The sequence below is a fragment of the Barbus barbus genome, assembly GCF_936440315.1.
Source record: "Barbus barbus genome assembly, chromosome: 14".
NCBI lineage: Eukaryota > Metazoa > Chordata > Actinopteri > Cypriniformes > Cyprinidae > Barbus > Barbus barbus.
The window spans coordinates 7,981,847-8,006,807 of record NC_136742.1 but is presented as its reverse complement, the minus strand read 5'-3'; the positions used below and the strand labels follow the sequence as shown (position 1 = coordinate 8,006,807).

Here is a 24,961-nt window from a genome sequence, read left to right as displayed (position 1 = left end):
TGAAGCGGGACATTCACACTGACTCTATTGTGAAAAAGGCCCAGCTGAGGAAGTTCAACCTGCCACAGGAGCTGCTGAAACAATTCTACTCTGCCATCATTGAATCCATCCTCTGCACTTCAATAACTGTCTGGTTCAGCTCAGCTACCAAATCTGACCTCAGAAGACTACAGAGGGTAGTACGGACTGCTGAGCGAATTATTGGTACAACCCTCCCCACTATCCAGGAACTGTACTTATCCAGAGTGAGAAAAAGGGCTGGTAAAATCACTCTGGACCCCTCACATCCAGCACACTCCCTCTTTGAACTGTTGCTGTCTGGTCGACGCTACAGAGCTCTGTGCACCAGAACGTCCAGACACAGAAACGGTTTCTTCCCTCAGGCAATCCATCTCATGAACACTTGAACTCTTAACAATAAACATGAAACACAAAACACTATCATACTTTTTTATTTCTATTCTACACACATACTTATTACATTTCAAATTTGCACCTAACATACCTGTACATACCGAATTGTCTATTTTGTATATTGTGTTTGTGCTATTTGGCACATTGTCCATTTTTGTATATTTGTGCATTATTTATTTAATTTTAATTTTAATTTTTTATTGTCTGTGTCCTGTCCTGTTGCTGTCATTCTGTCACACTGTGGAGCTACTGTCACTAAAACAAATTCCTTGTATGTGCAAACATACCTGGCAATAAAGCTCATTCTGATTCTGATTCTGATTCTGAATTAGGTTGGCTACAGAGGGAAAATGGTACATTTAAATAATTCAAAAGCCATTATAACTTGAAATTTCAATGTCTCAACACACACAATTTGGGACACATCTTTTAAAGTGTTTAATTTCTGTGCTACCATTTTCGCATAACCAAACAGAATTCAGTTTTGCATATGTTTTGCATATGTTTTGCATGTGCATATGCAAACATTGTTTTGCATATGCACACTCTATCTCTCTCTGGCTGTACCCTGTCAATTCAGGTGAGGTTTCCTTTTTGGGTGGGTTTAGGTCACTCTTCTTCCCTTGTGATTTTAAACCACAAGTGTTGTTCTCTGATCATCATTAGCTTGTAAACAGAGAAGCAGCAGCTTCAATTGTGTCAAACATGGCGGAAAAAGCCCAAAGAATAATTCGCTGCCACAGCGGGCAGGTTTGGCCCAGGTCAAGCGGAACCGCTCTCTCCTCCCATTTGTCCTCCCTGGTCCTCCATTGTTCTCAGGCTCATTAGTTGCTGCTGAAGATGCCAGTCAAGAGAACCCAGTGTTCATTTTAAACTGGATCGTAAGCAGGGTGCTGAAACTACTCTCAAAGGGTCTGGTTTGGGAACAGGACCTTCGGGATAAACAGTGTGAGACTCTGGACGTGGGCTGTGCTGTTTAAAGAGTGCTCAGGATGAGGAGGAGAGGAAGTTATGATGGCACCACTACCACCATACAGCCAGTGAGTAGCTCTGAGGGTGGGGATACCCAAGTTCTTGCATTGCTTTTAAAGTAACAAATAAAAATTTGTATGATTCCATTTTTCTAATGTTGTAATATGGATGTATAAACAAGCTAATTCAGAGACTAGTTTCTCATTCTCAAGCTTCACATTTACAATATTTATAAATAACACTAAATATATTTTGGGTCAATAATATCAACTTTAAAATAATACAGTATTAGCAGATATGTGTGCCATGTTTGTAAATAATGTGGACTCAAGTTGGATTGAGTGGCTTATTTTAATATATGGCCAGTGTTTGAAATAACTATGACAAATATGCACTTATTGGCATGCCAATGTTTATTTATTTATTTATTTGTTTGTTTGTTTGTTTGTTTGTTTTATTTGTATTTGTTTACATTTACCTTCACTACAGCCTCTCTGTCTCAAGTTTCACATTGAGAATTATATGGATAGAATATTACACAAAAAATAAAAATTACAGAATTTTTGGTAACACTTTATTTTAAGGTGTCCTTGTTACATGCTACATGTACTTACTATTATAATAACAATAAATTATGCATAATTACATGCAAGTAACCCTTAACGTAACCCTAACCATATAGTAAGTAGATGTAGTTAATTAATATTACTCGGTACTTAAATGTATAATTACACTGCAACAAGGACACCTTAAAATAAAGTGTAATCCTGTTTTTTGTTTTTTTTTCTGTTAGATAAATTAAGTTTAATATGAGCTATTATAGCATAATTAGATGTCTGTGCCATGTTTTATACATGAAGTTTATGCAAATTGTAGACAATTTTAGAGGCAATATTTTAATTAGTAATATCTGGCAAACCTTTTAAATAACGATTTAGAAAGAAGCACTTAATAGCATGTTAATATATTGTTACCTTTGCATGATTGTATCAGGAAGTGGTACAATACAAAGAAGATTTAACTAGTTAAATATTTATTTATTCATTTATTTAGTAATTTAAACATTTTGTACTTATTGACAGGTCAATAAGTTCAGTCACCACACTGTTAAAAAAAAAAAAAAAAAATCTGTAAGAAACTGGCAGCTGTGATTGCCGGAATTGGACCGTAAAAAAAATATGGTAACAACATTTTAGGTTTTAAATACCATCATTTCATTAACTGATATAATGTTAATATACCAACCTATTGAAGTACTGAAATCTGTTTTGTACCTTTGAAATACACTGATAACCACCAAATACAGGTGGTTATGATAAAGTCACATGACGAACCAAAGCCCATCACAAGCAGCTCTTAAATAATAACATATAAAGAAGGTGCACAGTGTCATTCACACAAGCATTAAACACCATCATGGTGAGACTCATTAAACTGAAATATGCAATAAACACTAATTTAACAACATTAGATGTAACATACAACCCTAATCAACTTAACTGATAAAAAAAAAAAAAAATCTAATTCAAACAAAATTTGAAATGCAAACGCAGGGAATTCTGGGATCGTCAGTTTGTTTTTTCCCTGTAAAATTTTACAGGAAATTACCGTTAACCATTTAACAGGTTTTTACTGTAGCATTTTCACAGTTTTTTTACCATTAAAATCACAATCATTTTTTACAGTGCATAGCATGACTGTATTAGAAAGTGAAACAATAAAAAATATATGTATATTTGTTAACTGATTGTTTAGTTTTCAAAGTTTAACTATTTTTAATTAACTAACTAAATAAATAAAAAGGTGACTTCTATGTTACAGCAATAAGCACTGGTTAAAGTGGGATAATGTGAGTGGAGTCTGGCTTGCCATCACTTAAATTTTATACACTGAAGAATTTTATACAGAAGAATACCATTTCTAATAGAGAAATCTGATGGCATAGAATTTACTTTGTTATAAATAAAGTGCCTATTTCTCGTGTTTGCAGCCAGAGTTCATTGCCAATCTCAGACAGACTGATAAATTGGCTCCATGCTATACAAATTTCACAGTCTTGTTTTCCATTGGCTTCGTGAACAAGTGATCATTGTTTGGAGCCCCATAATTGCCCCAGAATGCAATAGTGCGGAAAAAGGTTCCAGGAAGGCTCTGTAATTATGCCATGTTGCATTAATATATACTAAATAACTGATGCATGCTGAGCTTGAATAGTTTTTCCCTCTATAGTGGGACTCATGTCAAGTTTCTAAAACCCTGATGATATGTGAATGTTAAGCGCATACTAAAGGGAATGCTTAATTGTTCACATATATGAAAGCATAATTAATTATGTACGCCATGACAGTCTGCACAATCACTTTAGAAATACATCTTCATTATCCAACATGCCTGCTTTATAAACCTCTTGACAGTGCTCTTTGTATTTCATAATGAGTCGAATAGGAAAATTGTCAAACAAATTTGTTGGCTTCACAAGTAAATAAATAAATAAATAAATATTTGATAAAACTCAAATGTTAAAGCTTCTTATCCACTTTAATACAGTGGCCCAAAAAGTGGCCCCTTTATGTCAACATAAGTGCCATGTATTTTTAATAAATATAGCACATTTGAAGCAAATATTTACCAAAACATATGTCATGTCAAAAGTATTTGGACATTTTTGGTTGTCAAACATTAGCAGAATATGTCCATAATCTGGTAAACTCCACCTATGGTAATTCTGCTTTTACACATGTTACTTTGCTTGAGACCAGTTTATTAAAAAGTATAACACTGACTCACTCAAAAGTGAAATTCACTAGCAATTTCTGTGTGAACATTGTTTCTACACCATTGTTTTTCTGTGTGCAAAATGGCTCCAAAACAACGTTCTAAGAACACCTCCAGACTCATTTGTATGCATTTGTTTGATATTTTGTATCTCATCCAATGCCATTCAGGCATTTTTAAATGTGACCTAAGGGATCAAATGCTTTTTGGCAGCCACTGTGTTAGAATTTAGCCTGACTGTCACCGAAGAAGCCAAATCGGTGAAGATCAGTGACGAGTTTTGTGATGAAAAAGAAAAGGTGAAAGAGGAGGTTTAATTTTGCATAAAGTCTAAATGACCCTTGCTCAGATTAATGAACTTTTACAAACAAAGAGTGTAAAACTGTGTTCAATCTGAGCCAAGGCCAGTCCTAATATGGGAACAGAATGTTCTGTCTCATTTTAGATGTTCGGTGGTTTACAAAAACTGATTTATTTGAAAAGAAATAATGAGACCCACACTTGAAAGATCAGAGTTTAGACCTGATTTCTACACTAGAGATCATTCTTTCCTTAACCAACAGGAGGTGCACAAACAAAGGAGTTGTGTAAAGACTGAAAAGATGATTGCAGAATCATCAGCAACTGTTAAAGAAAAACACTATTTATATGGGTGACCCCTAAACTTTCTTATGCTCTGAATCCCTGCTTCGTTAAAGACACTAAACCACAGAAGTGCTGAATTGCTGCTGTGCATTTTAAAGTTAATTCAAACTCTGTCTTTTATATTCTGCTCTGATGCAGTAGTCTGCCTTTAAAGAAATGAACCTGCACGTCTCTTAAAGGTCAGTATGTTTACCTTCTCTACTGGCCTTAGTTACCATGGAAATGGGAACTCAGCTGGCCATTTCCTGTCTTGAGTTACCTAATCTTGTTTGAATGAGCTGTCAGGGAAAAACTGACAGGATTCTGGCAGCTTTGTAAGGTCATACTCTTATTTACGTATTCATGCTTTACAGAAGCCATCGAATTTTAGTGAATACAATCTGATGTTGTATGTCTGTATAGCATATTTTAGTTTGTGAAAATTCTAAGTATCCCATTATTTAGTTTTCCTGTACCACCATGGGCATGGTTTATCATTAAACATTCTTCATAATACTAAACTTTATACTAAAGTATACTTTATGCTTTATTGAGCCAGTGATCAAAACACTGCACAAAGTCATCCAAAAAAATGGCAAATAGGAAATATAATATTAAAATTATGTACAATCACATGATATCAGAGGCACAGATGGGATTTTTTTGAACTGGGGGGGACCAAGCTGTCAGCAGTCCAGTTGTTGGGAGGTGTGGGGGGGGGGGGGGGGGGGGGGGGGGGGGGTGAGAAGGTGTGCCCGAAGCGTGAATCTTGCTTCAAAGTACTGGCTGAGTACTACTGCGCCATAGTAGAGGACCTGCGATCGGGAATCTAGAAAGTGAAAGTGAAACAAAAAAAAATCTCTGCATCCACAAGTAGCCTACATACACAACCATGGCAACGAAGATCGCGGAAACAAGCGAAGATGACACAAAAGCATATTCAAGCAAAAGCCAACATGGATAAGTTGTATGAGACAAAGCAAAATCAACGTTACTCACCTATCAAGAAGAAACAACACAACCTCGGCGTCCAATTTGAGCCCTTCCTGCTCCTTGAGTTTCTCTCTAACGCTGGAAAGCTGCTCCGATATTTACGCGGGTCCCACCTCTTGCCTGATCGTAATCCTTCTTTTTAATGTTTTGTTCCTCTGATATTTTCCTCTTTTTTTATCTGCCATCTCGCTCTGCCATCTATAGTCGATCTGCTAATATCCGTCCTGTGCACTTAAATAGAGCGCTCTCTTCTCTCTATCAGTACAAGACACGCCCCCTTACTGCTGATTGGCTACACATGTTTTGGGTTTCGGTCAGGCACTGCGGTCAAAAGCATTTTTCAAAAATGTCTTAGTGCATATGGCCTAGCCGCCACTACTTAGGCTAATGTACATAGCAGAAACCCTGATTAATCCTCCGTATACCGATGTTCCCTGTCGTAGAGATAGTGAGGGGGACGGATTGGGTCACGATGAACAAAGTCTCTTTAAGACAAGTCCTGTCACTCAGCGGCCATCTTTGAAACGCCTCTCGGGCATCCAAGTGCAGCTCCTATCTCTTTGAATGGGGAAACATCAAATTCTCCAAAACTGTTCACTAAGCTTACGATTAAATTTCATATTTGAAATCACCAATGAAATCGGACAACAACTGTGTCATGAATGTTGTTTATTTTGCTCAAATAGCGTTATAAAAAGCTTATTTCTCAGGCTAGATCAGCCAGTCCTGAGTGCACGTCTCAGAGGCTGACTGTTTCTGTAGCAACCAGGACTTCTAATGGCAGCTGCAGTGACCCGCTGACTTTACCGATTAGCGATTGGCTCTTTCAATCAGAAGGCGGGGCTTCCTGCGATTGAGCGGCCATATTGAGCGTTGCATTTTTCCCCATTCAAAACAATACGAGTGACATGTCTTGGGCTTTCTATAGTCTTTGCTATGAATCTGGGGGGGTCATGCCCCCCCCCCCTTGTCCCCAGTGCCATCTACGCGCCTGCATGATATTAGGAGTTAATGACTTAAGTTAGGACTTAATTAAGACTTAAAACGTAATGTTTAGACCAAATAGCAAGCTGTGTCATACTACTGACCAAGTTATTGCTACTACTCAAAAGACATTTAATATGCTTTATAGCACCACACAAAGCATAAAATAAAATAAATAAAAAAACAGAAAAAAGCATAAATAAATAAAAAAAATTAATAAAATCTTACTGTGCCTTAAAACATGTAAATAGTGAAATAAAATGGCAAAATCTTTTTTTTTTTCATTTTGACAAAGCATAAAACGTCCAAACAAGCAGTGGCAGCTGTAATGCTGAAATAAGCCGCAGTGACCCACAGCTCCCATGGCACAAATCAGGGATGAATGCCAGGACATCAAAGCGCAGAGCGTAAAAACACAATGGCCACATCATGAACTGATTCCACCAAAACACAGCCAGAGCAGAGAGACAAAGAAAAACCTAGACAATAAAAAAAATAACAAAACAAACAGCCTTACATGGCAGCAGTTAATAATAAAACTTCATTCTTTACACCAGAAGGTTTCAGTGTAAAATGCAGTACCACTGGGAGGAAGCTTGTGTTCATGTAAAATGGTGCAAAACAACAACAATTATTTTTTTTTTATTTTTTTTCCAGATATTCACTAAGAAAGATTATTTTTGTTTCATTATTTAACGTACAGTTGTGATGACATAACTTTAAATATGTAGTATTTGACTGTTAAAGTACACTTGAAAGCTGAAGATGTGCATCACCTGACTCTTTTATCTGCTCAATACAAATGCTTTTTATTGTTCGATAATATTTAATTAACAAAATAAGTAAAGTGAAAGAACAATGAATAAAACAATGACTGCTCTATACAGCACCTGTGGGGTCTGGCTCAGAGGAGACGTTCTGCACCAAACCTGGTGCTGGGCAAAGCTTTAGGAATGACTTGGAGTCCAATAAGGTATGTTTTATTTGAAAATAATAATAATAATAATAAAATCTAGTGTTGTTCTTTTGTGAAATGGATTGATCTTTCAGTACAGATATACCATGAACTTAACTCAGAACTTAGAAACTTTTAACTCAGGAAATTGTGTGACACATGCAAACAATAATTAATGCTTCTTTCAGATATTCCAAGTGCTATTGTTCATTGATATTTTACAAAGCGCTTTTAACCTAAAGCAACCACGCATTACTGGATTTCCATAATTGTACTGTTTTGCATTCATCTGTAACTCATACTGTAGTTGCTGAGTTGGTGGTTTATAGTGAGAACTTTTCTCATCTTCAGGGAAGAAGCTCAGTGTCTGGTGGCGGTGGATCAGTGTCCCTTTGTGCTGGGATTGACCAGTGAGAACTCAGAGCTGATTCTGGATGAATGTGCTCAGCTGACCGAAGGACTGAAGACCAGAGATAGACACCTCTTCCTCCTCAGTGATGCCCTAATCATCGCCAAGCTCAAGTAAGAATCGTGAATTCTGCTGATATGCATGAATAAACATACTTTTACAAACTAAAAGTGTCCAAAAATCCATTCTACTATATTTAGAGCTGCTTTCATTTTTGATATGATATGGGAATCACCTAGCAAACAAAGATTTGTGATGGGATTCCCCCATAGTCTAGTTGAGGCTAAATGTATTAGTTTGGTCTCATTTTATATTACGTCTTTGAATGCTATATTCAACATTTAAATTAATCATTTAATGCAATGCAAAAGAAACGACGAAATTTATACATTCATGACTGTATACTATTTAATACAGGTCTTTTTAAAATAAACACATAAAATAAATAAATAAATAAAAAAAGTATAAGGACTTAATATGTGAAATAATATGTGACCCTGGATCACAAAACCAGTCATAAGTAGCACGGGTATATTTGTAGCAATAGCCAACAATACATTGTATGGGTCAAAATTATCGATTTTTCTTTTATGCCAAAAATCATTAGTATATTAAATGAAGATATTTTGTAAATTTCCTACCGTAAAATATCAAAACTTAATTTTTGATTAGTAATATGCATGGCTAAGAACTTAATTTGAACAATTTAAAAAAAGACTTTTTGCACCCTCAGATTTCAGAATTTCAAATAGTTGTGTCTAAGCCAATCATTGTCATATCCTAACAAACCATACATCAATGGAAAGCTTATTTATTCATCTTTTTATTCATGTATAAATCTTAATATAAAAAAATTTACCCTTATGACTGGTTTTGTGATATATGTTTTTATTCTAGTTTTAGAGAAGAATGTGTTTAAGAGACTATATCTTAAATACTGCATATTTTGGGTCAAATTTGATTCCTAAATGTATTTTTAAAAAAGGAACAGAAAGCTGCAATGTGAAAAATCTCAGGCACATGTCTAAATGCACTGGCACGCTCTTGTTTCATTGTCATATGTAAACAATTTGACCTTTATCTGTGATTTATTCCTATACAGCAGGTATGATTTCATCTGTCATGCACACATAGTTCTTCTACTTCTACAGAATGTTCATTTTTAAGTGAACTATCCCTGTAAAAATATATTTCAATATCAAGAGTATTTTCATTTGGTAAATAAATTCACCACGTCACCAGGGGCCCAAGTGTATAGGGTAAAAGGCAAAAGTGTTGGATAAAAATGTAGAAAAAAAATGCATTTAAAGATAATTATCTTCTGCATCGACTGTTTCCTTCCGTATTGACTAGCTGTTTGACCTTAATGTGATAAAGAACAGAAAGGATGCTTGGATGGTTCGGCCAGTCAGTCACCACCTGTGTAAACTCCCATTTAGGATCTGAGAAAGCCAATAATCTCAGCTGCAAATACTTCATTGAGTTTTATTGGTCAGAACAAGTGACCCAAGATTTAATGCTAAAATAAAAGAAGGTCCTTTAATCTGCAGAGAACTGTTGCTATTACATAATGCAGGACCCATGGTGAGGCTTATGCAATACATGTTGCTTAACAATCTATCAGAGGTGCCGAAGGCACAAAAACAACATATAAAAAGTCTTAAATCATAACACACAGAATGCATAAATGGCTGAGCAGCTTTGGTTTCTTGTGAATTTGTGTGATAATATTAGTTTATTTTTATTTTTCGTTTTTGGAACAGTGTCCCTTATACAGCTAATGAAATTAATGTGTCATTGAAATAGGGAAATTAAGCTAGTTCCTCCTTTTTCTAAATGTGGCATCTAAAGTAAATACTGGTTTTGCATTAGTTTCATTCACTATTCACTTTTTAAGCAGCTGTTGTATATGAATAAATTGAAATAAGAATAACATAAGTATAATAAGTATAACATAAGTACTATATGTAGTTTGAGACCATCAAACTATGTCTAATCTTATGGTGATGATGATGATGATGATGATGATGTTTAAGGTACATCAGGGCTAAAGTTCCCCAATGGGGTAAAAGGCCATTTTGATTGCATCTTCTCCCATAACAGTAAATAAATAACAACAAAAACAACTACATAACTTTACTTAGACTTTACAGTTATGAAGTGCAGTGACAGAATTTACACATTTGTGAGTTGATATTTTAATTTAATCATTTTTAAAATGATGCCAAGCACACTTTTTTTTCATCTCTGTCTTAAAACATGTGATGGGTTCAAAAGATTAAATCAACAGTTTTTTCGGTTACTACGTTGTTTGGGTCGAGGTAAAAAAGGCAAATTTCACTGTTTCACTCACTGTTTTACGGCTGATCACTGAGGCAGCAGCGATTCAAGGACCAAGCCATATAACATCAACTCTGCACTGGATATTAAAATCCAAAATATAGTGAAGACACTATTTAATAGCACAGTAACAAGATCGGCAGATTAAGACATTAACCTGTGAGCACAAAACACAAGATACATCTCTTTTCAAAATAAGACTTTATTCGATAAACCTAAGACATGTAAACTAATCTAACACATGAACACAAGCATTCACACATTCACACGTTGCAGAAAGAGAGAAAGTAAGGAAAGGATGAGTTTAAGAGAATGGAAATGTGAAATCCCAAGTTTACAGCAATATGTTCAATTGCATAGACCTGAACAACCATCAATCACTTATTTAACCCTCGCTTTGAGTTTCTCAATGAGACTAAAATTTATATTAAATACACCAATTCAATTAGAACCTGGAGGTGTTACTTGCTTGCTATGCCTGTGTTAAAGTGTTTCCTTTGTGTCGTCGTCGTTGCAGAAAGGGGGTTCCCCGAAGTGTCTGATTGGTTGAGAGCTCAGTAGCCATGAAGTGACGTCTTGGGAAGCCAATGGAGTTGTGGCTGGTAGAAGTTTTGAGGCGGTTACAGACTCCAGTTGAACTCGGAGACGAGGCGTGGCGGCAAATCTTAACCGAGTACACGAAACTCACAACGGAAAATAAAGTAAAAGAATAAAAGGATGTAAAGACTAGGTTGGTTTTCTTCTCATTATGGTAGCAGCTGGCACGTGGGCCAGAGCACGCTCAAAGAGCAGCGTCAAGACGCGGTGGCAAAAGAGAAGAAGAGGAGAGAGAGTGACTAAGAGGACCAAGAGAGCATTTTTAAGAAGAAGAGAGAGTTTGTTGGTGTACTGAGTTTTTAAACTCGGCTTTCAGACCGTCCCATCTGGACGTCTTGACTAATACTGTCCTTGCTTGGGGTATTGCTTTGTTTCTCCGCCCCACTAATAAATCAACATTTTATCTGTTCAGTCAGAGGTCCGAACTTTACAGGCTCTTGCAAAGTATACTTTTGAACATGATATCTATAACAAGACTATGATGCATTTGACAAAGAATTGAATGGAAGAAACATTTAAAGCATGAATTTTCAAACTGATACATACCAAACATGAATATTACCCTTTAAGGCTTAAGCTATTCGATACTTATTAAAAGCAAGACATACACAATGAGTGATTAAAACAAGGATAGTCAAATGTATGGGATAAATACGTAATATGCAGCTATGCATATAAATGATAATTTCATTAAAAATGAAAATGAAAGTCTTTTAAGATGATTTTAGGTGCATATGGAAGCAGACAGTCTTTGTGAACCAAGGAATTTCAGTCGGGTTCTTTCTCTTCTATGTGTGGGGGTAGTCAGTATAAGGAAGCTCGTGAATTCAGCATGGAACCCATGTGATAACCATCTCTTTGACCATCAGTCCTGATTACTTGCCCCAAATGTGACAGTCTCCTTCCTGAATTGGAATTATCAATAAATGTTCTTTTGTCTCAAGGTTGTAAGCTGTTCTGTGAAAAAGTTGGTTAGTTTGCTTGCTTCAGACGAGTGGTGCCAGAACCTAATTTATGACATTGCCCTGTTTCCTTGGGGCCTCTCTGAATTCCAGCTCCTCAGGTTTCAATGTTCTGATGCATCTTAAATTTGTCTGATTCAGTCTCTGATATTCTACAAAGCAATAAACTGTCTTCCATAATTTTTAGAAAATAGATTTGTTTTGAGATGTGTGAAGTTGTCCCATACTGACTGGTTCAATTTAAAATCTGTTCAACCAAAGCTCAAACTTGATACACGAGAACCAATGAGGTTTGTCCTCACACCATAAGCAAGAGCAGTTGATCCACCGTTTCCCATATTTGATTGATAAATGTTTATATGTGAAATAAGACTAAATTAAATCTGTATATTATAGTGATTGTGCCTCTTCAGAATACTTGGATTAAATTGGTCAATTCATATGGATGTCTTTTACAATGTCTTTATGATGTCTTTGATGAAAGCATCAAAAAAATGTTTTGGTTGCATGGACTTTCGTGGAGAAACAGAAATATGTCAGGTTTCATTAAACTTAATTTGTGTTCTAAAGATGAATGAAAGGGATTTGGAACAAAATGAGGGTGAATAACTGATGACAGAATTTTCATTTTTAAGTGAACTATCCCTGTAAAAATATATTTCTGTACCAAGAGTATTTTCATTTGGTAAATGAACCCTAAGTGTAGGGCAAAAGGCAAAAGTGGTGGATAATTGTGTAGGGTTAAGACATTTAAAGATGATTATATTTTGCAACGAGACAAATATCACTGTTTTTTTTTTTTAGCTTTTAGTCCTATTGTACACATTATTTAATTATTAAAATTAGGGTTAGTTTTAATTTAAATGATATATTATAGCATAATATGCAATGGTTTTCTGTTTTAAAATAGTAAAATAATTACGATGCAATTCCATCATACATGTATGTGTTATTATGTATATTCACAGTAAACCGCATGGGAACCTGTCAGAGTTTATTTTGTAATGTGTTGACTGTACATTATGCCTTACATAATCCCTCACTGATTAAAAATGATAAAAGATTGCTTACAATAGTGTATGTCTGTCCAAATTTAATATGCATGTGCCTGGAGATCATCGCCATATTGCAAAACATAAGACAATAAAACCGAGATTTCTGTGTTTACAGGTCAAATGCAAGTTACAGACTGAAACACAGGATTGATCTGAAGGACCTGTGGGTGTGTGGCTTTGAAAATGATGATGACGAGGCAGAGGACGAAGATACAGATGTTGATCTAAGAACATCTATCGTCTTGGCTTGGTCTGTTTCTCTTTGCTTGGCCTCATTCTGGTGAGGTTTAATTTTTGTAACTTTCATTTTTATGAAAAAACAGTGCAGGTTTGGAACTAAGCTTTGCAAGTCAGTAGATCTCCAGAAGTATGATTGAACGCTCAAGAGAGCATGTTCACCCGACCATGTAACAAACAGCAGAGCATGTGGGTAGTCTGTGGGCATGTTGCTGACATTGAAACTAGGTTGCGTACCAAAGACATATGTAGCCAGGATGCTACTGTTAGCATATGACGGCAAAGCACAGGGCAATTAGAGCAGGTGTAAAAGGTCTTTGTGTAGTCATAGCGAGACAGTGAGTAGGTGTTCTTCATAGCCTTGTTCGAAAGTGGTGCATGTAGGTGTTCTCACAGGTGTTGGTAGTTGGTTGCAACATTGAAGAGCAAGTTGTAACACAAAGTTTGGCTGACTTGACAAAGTAGAACCCATTAATGTAATAAAATATGAAACCAGAAATAGCAGATCATTCACACTGGTTTGAATATGTGGTTTTAGGCAAAAGCCATTAAAGGGAAGTCAGTGATGATCTTCCATCAACATTAAATGGCAGATAGTATAACAGGAATAGTGAAGTTCAGCTGTGGATTCAGTCACATGATTTAAAAGCCAACAGAGGCTTTCCAATAATGCCACAATACTTAATAGGAATCAAGGCAATGAGAGAGGAGAGAAAGAAGAACTTTTTCATTTACTTAAAGGTGCTGGGTACTAAATATATTGAATGCACACTTGTAGTACTTCATATGTGTCACAGATCAGTTATGTTTTAGTTTAGTTTTTATCTTGTGATCTAGTTCTCCTTGAGTTCCTGTCTTTAATTAGTTAATTTGCACACCTGTTTTGACTTTTAGTTGATTCCCCTTTGTATATAGCTTTCCTCATCCTTGGTTCGGTCTCGTCGCTACTTTGGTGTTTGTGTACAGTAATTAATTCTCGTGGTTATTAAAGTATTTGAATTCTTCTTCTTCGTGTCATCTGTGTAGCTACACCTACATATAACAATATCTTAAAAGTAGCTATATTTAAAAATACATAAATTATACTTGCAGATAATATAATCTTAATGAAATAAAAGACCACTTAAGTTTACTGAAATGGTGTACACTTTCATGACTATTTCTTAACACACTTTTAAAAAGTGCACTTAAAATGTACTAAAACTTAATTTTACATAAAAAATCATTATGTTTTAATAAACATTTGTTGTGATTTTAAGAAGTACCCTTAATATGATGAGTTCATGATTATAATTTGAACTATAGTACATTTAAAGTTAATATATTTCAAATGTAGTAAATTGTAAATTCTTTATTACAAATGTGTAATTACAAATATATTATATATAATATATTTAAATTACATCATACAAATACTGTAATAATAGAAATTATATTAAAATATATTTTAGTTTTCCATAAATGCTTGTCAGTACATTCAGCAGCACACTTTAACCATATTTCATAGACAGTAGAAGTAATTATGAAATTACATATAAAGATGTTATTGAGTGCATCTTAAGTAGGTCAAGAAACCAAAAAGGTAAAGTTCAGCTAATTGCATTTAATGAACTATAATACATTTTGATTTAACTGCAAATGAAAACATTACGTTCAGTTTGCACACCTGTCAGATATCACTAAAATAATTGTTCTGGTGTCTAATGAAACTGCTAGGCTGTATAACATTAACTAGCTAACTAAATAAATAATGAAATGATAGATTGATAGATTAGTATTTGCTATTTCACAACCCAAATATTCAGTGGATAATTCATATAGATTACTCATATGTGTATTTCCCATTTGTACACCTAACCTCACACCTAAAGTGTGAAACAAGATGTGAAAAAGGCAGAACTTAAAAAAAAAAAAAAAAAAAACCTTTTCTGCAGAAAGGATCCATGTTTCATACTAATCCAAAAATATAAATGTTTACACACATTTCACAATCGCCCATCCTACGTGTCTTATTGGCCTAACCTACCTTGCATCTATGAACTGCAAATCGCACAGATAAACTTTCCGCTTGTCGCTAAGCCACACTCTCAAATGAGGAAGTGGTAGCTGTAGCTGTGATGCTGCTTCCTGCCCTCATGACTCACCGAGACTTTCCTGCCCTTTTTGATGTATAGAGGTCGAGAGAGTGTGGCCTCTTCATATTCAAAACATATTCACGTACACTGCAATGTCTGTGGATTACTAACTCACACCATGCTGTTCTCTTACTTGCAGTTTGCCTGAGCTAAAGGACCACTGGCTAAATACTTTACACAGGTGAGGTGTCATTTAGTACCTGCCATAAATGCATAAGTGGAGCATAATAAATAACAAATTCTGAAACTCTCATTCAACTATGCTTAAAATGCAAAAAATAAAAATGCAAATCTTTTGAGTTAATTATGCATGCTTAGCGGCTGTGCATACAAAAGAGTTTTTGTGAATTGTTCTTGCTGTAAGTCACTAAATGTGTGGCGCATAACAGAAAATGATGCAATTTCAAATGTCTTCACAGGAAAACTGCAGAGGCTAGATCGAGAGCAGGCAGCACTTCTCCACCGCCCAGCGTCCTCATGAAGGTGCTGAGTGGCAATACCACGGTACGCGATTCTGATTCGTTAACTTTAGTGATCAGCTTTCCAAAGGTCAAAACGCATAAATGCTTGGAATGGGATATTTTTCTTCTGTGGCTTTTATCTCAGATGACGTAAGTCAGTCCTCGGCCCTGGTCTGTGTTTGGAAAATCTATTGGGTCTTACAGTACAGATACTGAACTGACATTATTTTTTATCTTGCAGAATAAAACTCTAAGTGGAGTCGGGATGGACTCTGCAGAGTTGCCTTTTGATGTGAGCACTCAATATTTCAAATTTTCATCAATTCATATTAGATTTACACTCCAATGACACTTGAAAATGACTGCAGCAACAAAACTAAGGATGCTAAAATGAATAAAAAAGTTTACCATAGATTTGACAGTTGCATGTGTGTAATTTGAAGTCACACCCTACTACTTCATGTCCTCATGACAAACATGTGCCTGTTCCCAGGGCAACGGCAAAATCTCCACCCTCTCGAAGCAGTTTCATAACCAAGAGGCACATGCACAGCATTCTATTGGTGAGTTTAAACTAGTCAAAATGGCTGTTCGAAACCACATGTTGGGTTGCGTGCCTGCCAGAAGAAAAAAACAAAACAAAAAACAGTGAAACTGAGTGGGAGTGAAAAACATATAGTGCAAGAATACAGAGGTGTGGAAAACTAAGTTCTGAAGACTAAGTTGACCATCACTGCTTTACGCTAGTAATACATCTTTTAAATAAATTGTAAATAATCTTTATTGGTCAATTCAACAAAATTAAAATCATTTGAAGTCTTACTAATTATGTACTTTTTTGGCCTCAGGAGAGAATGGAGGCAAAAGGAACTTTTTCTTCAAACTGAAGAGAAGCTCCACCAACCCAAGTGTACCTGCTCAGCCTGAGTCCAATGCAAAGAATTTGCTGTTTGGACGACATCTCCAAGATGACGGCACACTTCCAAAACCAATTACTGTACGTCAGTGTATTGTGTTGATGTATTATTGTTTACTTCATGATTTGAAGAAGATGATACATGATTTTTATTTATTAATTTTTTTGGTCCAAGAACAAGTAATCTGTCTACAAATACATCTGCGCCAAAGATGCAATCAGTACAGTAGCTCATGTAATGTTTCTATTTATAGGTGTCGTGCAGATTCTTGCTAACCTTATCCAGACCTCAATCAGAAGTGTTTGAGATAGTTTTGATTAAAGACAAAAACATGGCCAAAGCTACAGAAGGTTTTGTAGTTTTTATAGAATCACTCAAAATCCTTGCCAAACAGCCCTTGGAAACTGATGGCATGCAAAAAAAGTGAAGCTGCCTTGATGTCATTCAAAAAGGAAAATTGTTTCAGACATGTAGCGAGTCATTTTGATGAAAGATTATGAAGACATACATTTGTCTTTTATTGGAATAGCATTCCCTGATGAATCATGTACAGGACCAGGAATGTGTATTTAAGAAAGTAAAGAGGGTTTTTGGATACTGACTTTCTTTCAGACTTCTAATGTTTTTGGTCCTCCAACAGGAAATACTCTTGTTGTTGTACAGGAAGGGTCCATTTACTGAGGGTGTCTTCAGAGTCTCAGGTAACAGCAAAAACCTGAATGCTCTCAAAGATCAGCTGAACTCTGGAGCCCAGGTGGACATGGAAGCCCTGCCTGTGACGCTCCTGGTTGGATTGTTGAAGGTGAATAATACTCCATGTTTACAGTAGGCTCAACCTTTGCCTTTGCCTGTGTATGTCTTTTGTCAACGCCCCTTTTTCCATTCTGATGTGTCTGTGAAACAATGAATCATTTCTTTATTTTTATGTACTGACAGATTTTCCTGAAGGAACTCCCTGGAGGCCTGCTGGTATTTGAGCACTATGAAAGCTGGATCAGTGCTCTGGAGAAAGAGAGGACAGAGGATGCTCAGAGGGAGCTGAGAAGGTAAATAGTACAATCTCGTGACCTAGCAATAAACTCACTGTAGTGTCAGGGTGAATGGTAGAGAGAAACTGGCAGCAGATTTGGGGGCTGTTAAAAAAAAGTCCCTGGGACAGGCAGGGTGGTAAAAACGGGGCTTTTTAGTGGACTTTCTATGTACTCTTCAGAGATTTGAAAATAGGGAAATTAGAAGTTGAAGTCTGACCACAAAATGTCAGAAGAACAGTTCTGTTTTTGTTCTTCCTCCCTCATCAAAAAAATGGAAGGAGCGGTTAATAGAAAAAGGACCTAACTGTTTTTTCTTTTGTTCTCCACTCTCAGAATGGCCGAGAAGTTGCCCAAAGCAAACAGTCTCCTCCTGCAGTACCTGCTGTGCCTGTTCCACCACATCAGTCAACATTCAGAAACCAACAAAATGGATGCCAAGAACCTAGCAGTGTGCATTGCTCCAACCTTGCTGCATCGTGACAGCCAGCCCCTAGACAGGGATGATGTAGCAAAGGTCAGAAACTTCTAAATAATAATCTGTTATGTCATGAAATTATTTATTTGAAGTCTGCCTTGGTTCTGGCAACATGGGCTTATAGCATTAAACTTTGTCTGGATCAGTGTGTGAGCAAGAATGTATGTCAGAAGTCTCAGTAATGTTTTTTCTTTTCTTTTTTTTTTTTTACACCTCTGCAGTCTCATTTTGACTAATCTGTCAAAGACACACTGTCATATGCATGATGTGGTTTTAAATGCATAGAACACCAAAAGCACTGTGGGTTGCATACAAAACTCAATACATTACAGAATGTGAAATAGACATTAATATTTTTATTTTGTGTTTTTATTAAGGCCACAAATCTTATCCAGTTCCTAATTGAAAATTGCTGTGAGATATTTGGAAATGCTATCCTGAAGCTTTTGGGGGATTTAGAGGATCAGGAGTCCATAGACAAATCAGGTAAATAAATCTTAACTATTTAAAAAAATATATAATAATTGAAATATCATTCTTAAATTTACATTAACATCTATGCACCATTCATGAGCCCTTTCTGAGGTCATTTTACTTCCCAATATCTTAATTTAACATCCTCACAATCAAGAGCTCCATTTATGATTTTGAGGTTGACCGCAACCTCAAGTCTTAACAGGATACTCACTAAACTATTATTGTAAAGATCACGTCTGATGATAATACTTTTGCATTTTCAAAAATGGCCTTAAAGCAGATGTTTCTCCACCCCTAGTGTGGCCACATCGAATTGCATTACCTCAATCGCTGTTAGAAAATCCAGTTTAAGCTGTTAGCTGTGTTTTGGTAACATTACAGTTGGTCTAATTGGTCCGGCCATTAGCTTATGCAAACTTAGCAGAAGCTATTTTATCAGCTACTTTGTTCCAAAAATCAGCTTGACCACCTAGAGCTGGTATGACAAACTATTAGCTGGTTTGTTGCTGGTTCATGAAGTTTACCAGTTTGAACAAGCTAATGATCTGCTTGGACCAGCTAAAGGCCATTTAATTAACATGTTAGACCATCTATCAGGTTTCGAAACACAGGGCAAAGTCTCAAATGTACCAATTGCAACACCAATAATCTAGCTCCAACTTCATGCCATTGGTTGAGCAAATGTTGCTCTTTTGGGCTGGCCAGGATGCTCCAATGTACAGAGCATTGTTCTGATAGCATGACACAGCCACCTAGACCTTTTAACTTTTATTTATTTTCTACAGATTCAGCCTCCCTGATGTCCCCTGATATCTCTTTTGATGTCCACCAGCATGACTCAGCATACGACAGCACAGATCCTGACGTCGATTGTGATTGTGTGGAAGCTGAGAGCCAGTCTCAGGAGGACAACATAATGCCACATGGGAGCCCAGGTCTATGCAAACTAGAACACTCTGACATTCATTCATGTTCCTCTGAAGCTATATTTGATACTTTCACAAATCCTTTCAATCGGCGGTGCTCTGAGCCCTCCATTTTTCCTTCTGCCCCCATGACGGGTTTAAGAGAGCTTGCCCGCAGCCATGACAACTTTTCGACAGAGAAGGAAGACTTTGACGACCAACCACTCAAGAAGCAGAACTCGGATGACTCTTTCTTGCATCCCCGCCGCTGTGAGAACAGAAGATCCCAGATGGCCAAGACTTTGAACATAGACTTGCCAATTAGTGTGTCTTCTCCAACATCTAAGGCTGGTTCCTGCGCCTCGTTCTGTTCCTCAGATAGCACTTCCTCAAATCTCTCAGAGCAATCAATAACCACTTCACCCCTGCCATCCCCTGCAAGCCCCCGCAAGTCTACTAGACATTCATCCTTCATGAGTAAACCTAGACATATCAATGTCCAAGGAGACCAGGAAGTGACCCGACGATCCCTGTCAATGAGGGCCAAAAGCCTTGGAAACTTTACATTTAATAGAGGCAGTCTGAAGAAAGGAGAGTCCCAGAAGGAAGTGGTATTCCCATGTGAAACTCTACAAGAGGACTCACAAAACGAGACAGAGAACATTGATGAGCTTGTTCGGCGTCGACGGCCTCTCTCAGCCATCGAGGTCTTCCAACATGTGGATAGTCGTATGCCATGCAGCCCCCCATCCTATGAGCAAGCACTGCAGACTGGAGCACAACCGGCCCCTCCGCAGTACAGGGCCATGACGGTCCAACACGCCAGAGAGCTTGGCAGGAAATCTCGCCCCATATCCATGAACGACTACCTGCTGGACAATTACAAAGTTAACGAACCCACAGAATCCATAGAAACATTCACAGAAAGCGTTCAATTAGAAGAACCACAGGCGGTGTCGTTCCGGCAGAGGACCATGTCTGAGTCAGTGTCCCAGTCGAGGCGTGAACGAGTGTCCAGCAGGTGTAGTCAGTCTGTGCTTGATGACTTCTCCTATGCAAAGGAATCTTATGTGTGAGTGTTTCTTTCTTAATTGCAGTACTGAACTCCTGCTACGATTTAAAGATGAAGTGTGTAGTTTGTTTGTGATTAGCATCACCAAGTGGAATTGCAAAAACAATGATTGATTTCAAACAGGTTTCCTAAACACTCAACACATTGTTGCTGTGTTGGGCTGGACAGTATGATTAACCAAGCAGAGTGATGTTTTGATAGTGTCACAATGTTTACACTTTTCAGATAAATCAACGCATAAAATGGCTTGCTTATAGTTACATAAAGCAATGATAGGGTAATGCATTTTAACATTGCACACTTCAGCTTTAAAATAACCTGCAACTATTAAGCTGTTTAAATTAGTGACACATAGAATTCAATGTGTTACAGCAATTTCATATGCTAATATTGAATCATTTTTAAACTCTTGCCAGTATGAAGCTATGTAAATAGTTAAAATAATTAAACTGTATAATATAGTAAAATAGTTGGTGGTAACTGAAGAATTTTGATGTAGTAAGAATGTACAGCTGTAAATTACATGATTTCTGTATTATTTCTACTCTACTTTATTATCTCTGTATTATCTCTTTATTATATATGTATTATCTCTACTACTTTATTTCACTACAATAAAAAATCTTAGCGATCACATTGTTTGAACTCATCTCTGACTGTTTCAAATCGTTGTTAAGTCTTATGAAGTTTATTTCATTATATAAACACTGAGATATTTGGTAACGTTATATTTTCATGAAATTGGAATATAGATTAAATTTATGATAATTTTTGATACTTTTTGTGATCCTTCATTTATCTGTCATCTTAAAAATAACAAAAATAAAAATTAGTGGCCTGAATAAAATTCAAAAGTTATCTTGAGTGTTCCACAAGAAGAAAGTCACACTCTTTGTGGTTAGAACGACATGAGATTAGAGTTAAAAAATGACAGAATTAACTTTTTAATTTGAAATATTCCTTGTTCCTTAGGGATACCAATGGAAAAGAGTTAAAAGAGGTTATGAGGAACCTACAGAAACCTGTACTTTCATACATAATGCATTTTGAACAGTACTGTTCCCCATGCTTGGCAAGGGGTTGCGTAACATGCAGAAAAAAATGTCATTGAGAACAGCGTGTTCTGCAGTAGAAAGGAAGTCAACGATCATGTGGACTGATTTGGTTTTTCGCTGAATTTGGTCTGTCATCTTACTTGTCTATAGATATGCCCTATTTCCTCCTCTTTCAGCCTTACTAAGAAAAAGACTGCAGTGTGTCAAATGTCAGTTAGCATGGTTTCTATAGTGCAGTGTGCACACACTAACATTAGTCTGTAAATGGGTAATGTGGGTAAATTTTCTATAGATCCTTATCAAGGCACCGAATGTACTAATGCTCTGATCAGCCACTTAGATGTCTGAAACGTGCACACATATGCAGCCATTAAAGGAGAACTTCATCTTAAAATAAAAATGTATTTACTCACCCTCATGCTGTTCCAAAATTGTATGCAGTTGTTCTTCCTGTGAAACACAAAAATAGATATATTTGATAAGAATCATTATGAATCAGTTGCCATTCAGTGACAATAAGACCATTATCTACTACATGGTTTATATTCTTATATAATATACAGTCATTTTTTAATTCAAGAATCAGAATCACCAAATGAAGTCAATTCTGAATCCGTAAGTGAAGCATACATTTTGTGACATTTGTAAAGTGAAAATGCCAAGCAGGTTAAGGACTTCTTCAAAATTGACCATAAACATGACAATGCAAGCCAATAAACATTCAGAGATAAAGCAATGGATAAATGTTACATAATGAAACTGTGAATGCTAGCATGTGTTCATGGACAGAGTCTCTTAGTTACATAACGCAGTGGTTCTCCCTCTGTTGCCACTGCTGTGTCCATTATACAGTGATGAATGGGCGCTTTATGTAGTGAATGTTTTAACGCTTAAAGTTAAATTAACAACCAATTAGTGACTATTCTGTGACACAAGTATTGGATTACCAACAAATCTAAATAGGGAACAATGATATTGAATTTCTCAAACAAAGCACGCAAAACCAGCGACATAGTCTGAACAGGCACTCGTTAAAAGTAATTACGATGACTTTGAAAAGGGTGCTCTACAAATAAAAAGATAGACAGAGTTGCACATAAGTTCAAACACAAAAGATTGCATATGCAAGGAATTATGTAATGTGATAAACAGGACAAGTATGCATAATCAATATTAAGTAGGAAATGTCTGTAATGAAGGGAGGACAAGTCATGGTTATGAGAGTGACTGCAAAAATATAGAAATGTAATAATATTTTAGAGTGTAACCAACAAGAACGCCAATACTGTGAGATCTGCTGAAGTAATCAAGTTGAGGTCATCCATGATGGCTCAGTTCCTCTAAAAATATCAAAGAGAGTTCCTTAAACAAATAGTTCACTAAACAATGACATTTTTTTCATCATTTACTGGCCTTAATATTGCTGCAGCGCCATATTCTATTTGATAAATTGGCACACTATGAACTAATTTAATAAATTTATGTGCTTCACAAATCATGTAGATGACAGAAAATATGTAAAAGCAAATAGTTAATGGGTGGTGATGGCGCAGTGGATAAGACACATGCCTTTGGTGTGAGAGACCCGGGTTCGAATCCACTGTGAGACACCAATGTGTCCCTGAGCAAGACACTTAACCCCCTAGTTGCTCCAGAGGCGTGCGACCTCTGACATATATAGCATTTGTAAGTCGCTTTGGATAAAAGCGTCAGCTAAATATAATGCTATTGACATACATTATATTTTACAAGACACAAAATATCTTACACAGTGTATAATATGTGTTTTTCGATCTCTGATAGTAGGGGCTACTATTTCTGACTATGTGGAAGTTCACGCATTGATCGGAAATCGGAAAGGTATATCTTTTTTGATCCCCGTTTTGTTGGATCCACAAAAATGACAAAAACAAAGAAAAATGCTGTTTTATGCATGCCAGGCCAGTAGATGGCGATGTCACATTGTAAAGAAACACTGCATGTCTGCAGTCACGCATGATGTCACTGTTTTCATAAATTTGTGGGGGTGTTTTATATTTTACACAGAGATGAAAACCATTTTCAGGTCTCTCAAGGCTGTTGTCGTGTAAATGAATGGGCACAATGCATAAAAAGTTTCCATTTTAATTTGAAAATGTATCCTTAGAAATCATTTTTCCATTGAGTTGTTTGCCTTTTTCTTCCAAATCTCTGGGCATCATGCTGTCAGCCTTGGTTCCTCCCAAAGTCTCTTATGCTCACTATAGATGTTGGCTTAAATATAATTTGATAATGTTAAAAGTGCTAGAAAATGAAACATTTGTTAAAACTGAACAGAACATTTGAAGGCTAACATAAAAGCACACCACAGCTTGTTTAGCAAAATTCACATGTATAAAAAACAGCACTGCATGGCAATCAGACCTTCTTCTTTTAATCAAAATTGTTAAATGATATATCAATTGAAAATTCATATTTCAGCATAATGCTTGAGACAGCAAACATGCACTGCAATGCCTGTTCATATGTTTGGCATGTTTAACCATGACCACAGTGTTGTTATCATGCGAGCTAATCACTGGTGTACATTTGTGGTGACTAAATGATTTCTGTTAGCATTTCTCTCCTTTTTTCTTCTTCTTCTTCAGACTGAGAACCCAAAACTACTTCCTTGTGTCACAAATTTCAACTTCTTAATTCAAAAACAAACTTGTATTCGTGTAAGAATAATGCTGTACCATGTGAGTTAAAATACACAGGACAATATATTTTAAGATGTTAAAAGATGATTAAAATAAATGCTTTGAATGTATTATAGATCCCCAAGATACACAAGTGAAAGTGCCCCAGAAATCACAGTGCAAACCCTTTATCTAAACATAGCAGATGGAACAAACTGAGCCTTTGAGCCCAACGATTATTTGTTACAACATCAGACAATAGTTTTTGTCAACATTTAGTACACCTTTTCTAAGTAGTGCATTAGTAGGCTATATTTCTGATCATGTTTGCTATATTATAAAAACTGTAAATGAAACTTGGCCATTTTCATGTCAGCTTGTGTGCAGCTCCTCCTCTGTTTAGTTTTGTTCACAACAGGCAGATTGATGCATCAGTTTACCTGTCTCCCCCTACTG

General features: G+C 36.3%; 1 protein-coding gene across 1 annotated transcript; it reads left to right on the top strand.

Moving 5' to 3' along the window:
• Positions 1 to 1,020: 1,020 nt before the first annotated feature.
• LOC306880420 (T-cell activation Rho GTPase-activating protein-like) lies at positions 1,021 to 21,426 on the top strand. The gene is made up of 14 exons (XM_079433908.1): positions 1,021 to 1,454; positions 7,650 to 7,735; positions 8,069 to 8,239; positions 13,196 to 13,360; positions 15,592 to 15,633; positions 15,872 to 15,956; positions 16,155 to 16,205; positions 16,407 to 16,476; positions 16,762 to 16,910; positions 17,471 to 17,632; positions 17,767 to 17,876; positions 18,195 to 18,375; positions 18,714 to 18,822; positions 19,599 to 21,426. Exons 1-14 carry the CDS (start codon positions 1,407 to 1,409, stop codon positions 20,792 to 20,794), a joined length of 2,625 nt encoding a protein of 874 aa, XP_079290034.1. The 5' UTR covers positions 1,021 to 1,406; the 3' UTR covers positions 20,795 to 21,426.
• The last annotated feature ends 3,535 nt before the right edge of the window (positions 21,427 to 24,961 follow it).

What these genes read in the sequence shown, in the direction of transcription:
- LOC306880420 (XM_079433908.1), top strand. Translation starts at nt 1,407, where the DNA reads ATGAGGAGGAGAGGAAGTTATGATGGCACCACTACCACCATACAGCCA. An exon ending in TCCTGGTTGGATTGTTGAAG is followed by an intron (nt 17,633 to 17,766) that starts GTGAATAATACT and finishes ATGTACTGACAG; the next exon opens with ATTTTCCTGAAGGAACTCCC. An exon ending in GCTCAGAGGGAGCTGAGAAG is followed by an intron (nt 17,877 to 18,194) that starts GTAAATAGTACA and finishes CTCCACTCTCAG; the next exon opens with AATGGCCGAGAAGTTGCCCA.